General features: G+C 29.6%; 1 protein-coding gene across 1 annotated transcript in view; it reads right to left on the minus strand.

The window, feature by feature from the left end:
* The window catches only part of LOC107473776 (peroxidase P7), a 3214-nt gene extending 2928 nt beyond the window's left edge, over window positions 1–286 (minus strand). Inside the window, exon 1 of the mRNA XM_016093357.3 lies at window positions 26–286. Within this exon, the coding sequence (XP_015948843.1) occupies window positions 26–286 (261 nt within the window). The remainder of the gene's footprint in view (window positions 1–25) is intronic.
* Between the last annotated feature and the right edge of the window lie 1504 nt (window positions 287–1790).

Genomic DNA, 1790 nt, shown 5'->3' on the forward strand with positions numbered 1-1790 from the left:
TAGAAATGCAAAGGCAACAACTTACATTAACAAAGCAATCATGGAAATGCAAACGCAGCAAAGAAGCTCCCATGCGCCTTTCCCGATTGATTGCCTTTTGAACCACTCTCCTTATAACTGGCAATGCTTTTGGACAAACTTTCTTATAGAAATTAGGAGTGAGTGCTGCTGCATTTGTTGTAGTCGGAATCATCATTGTCACCATAACAATCACAAGCAAACATTGCAAATAAGAAAAAGAAGCCATTATTGTTGGTGCTTGAAGCTTGGTTTTGTTATTGTGCATTGCATTGGGTAGTGAGATCGTATATGGTTTATTTATATAGAAGCAATAAGGTAAGCCAATAGAAAACTTTTGCACATTTAAAATTAATTAAGAACTATAGTTTAATTTAATTGGTTGGCTCTATCTATACATACAATATTTTAGTTCATCAAATACAACTGGATTGTGCTACTCCATAACTCTGCCTCATCACGTTCGTTACAAGGTGAAGTCAAATAATAAGAAAAGTCTTCCCTTTTTCTAACATACATTATAGTTTTTTTTTTTAATTGCGTAATTTTTGGGATAAGAGTTATTGGGTCTTAATTGAATTTTTTTATGAAAAACAAAAATAATAAACACAATATCTTATGAATTTGGGGGTTATTTGAATTTTTTTTGTTTGGATCTTAATTTATTTTTTCTGTGTAAATGTAGGTGTTAATTGATTTTTTTATGAAAGTGGACAATTTTTTTTGTCATGAAAGATGTATTTTTGTGTTCTTGAAAATATTAGTTTAGTCTTTTGCACATATTATTTTTATTCTAATACTATTAATAATCTTATTGTTAATAATATTTTAGACTATAATCATTCATTAGTTGTGATTTTATTATTAGTTATATGGTTAATTTTGTAGTAGGTAAATTAATCATTAGTTATACGGTTAATTTTTGTAGTAAGATACATAATTTACGTTATAAAAAAATTATAATAGTGCACAAAAATAAAATGGTTTAGCATTTAGAATTTAATTTTGGTTCGTTTAGGGTTTATTTTGATGATAATATTTTTGGTATGTGATAAAATTTTTGTATTGTAACAATTGTAAATCGATGATAGAATTCAGTGTTTAATTAGAATTCTTTTCGTAAAACCTTGGTAAAAATTTTGAATATATTTAGTTAATATAGTTGTTAGAATTTCAAAATATAATTTATAATTTTTACTAAAAAATGAAATATGTATGTATTTTTCATGAGTATTTTACCAAATGGCATCATGTTATTTAACAAGTTATATTCATGCTTGACAATAAATAATTTATGTAAAAACGATCACAAAAAGAATATGTTAAATGGATGTTAATTTAGAATGATATATATATATATGTGTGTGTGTGTGTGTATGTGTGTGTATAAGAGAGAGGAGTCTTATTTTAATATTCTTTTCTGAGTCCCGCTAGGGAGACAATGAAATATCTATACAATATGTATAATGGATTGTTTATCTGGCCCAATATGTATTAATAATGTAAATTAAACATCATTATCCCTAATTTCTAATTACTTTTTGTGATATCTACCCCCCAATTTACTCCATATTCTTTAACCCTTCATCACGCACCATTACCTACCCTCCAAAAAATTTCATTGTTTGTTCGGCAGAAAACCCCCTTTTTTGCCGCCCCGCCATGTGCGCAGCAACCTGCGTTCTACCGCTTTGTTTCTACGCGACGTGTAGCCTCTATTCCTACCGACCGGAACTGTCGCGCTCCGCCTCCTCGCGCCAACGTCCTTGCCG

The sequence above is a fragment of the Arachis duranensis genome, chromosome 1, assembly GCF_000817695.3.
Source record: "Arachis duranensis cultivar V14167 chromosome 1, aradu.V14167.gnm2.J7QH, whole genome shotgun sequence".
In the NCBI taxonomy this organism is placed as follows: Eukaryota; Viridiplantae; Streptophyta; class Magnoliopsida; order Fabales; family Fabaceae; genus Arachis; species Arachis duranensis.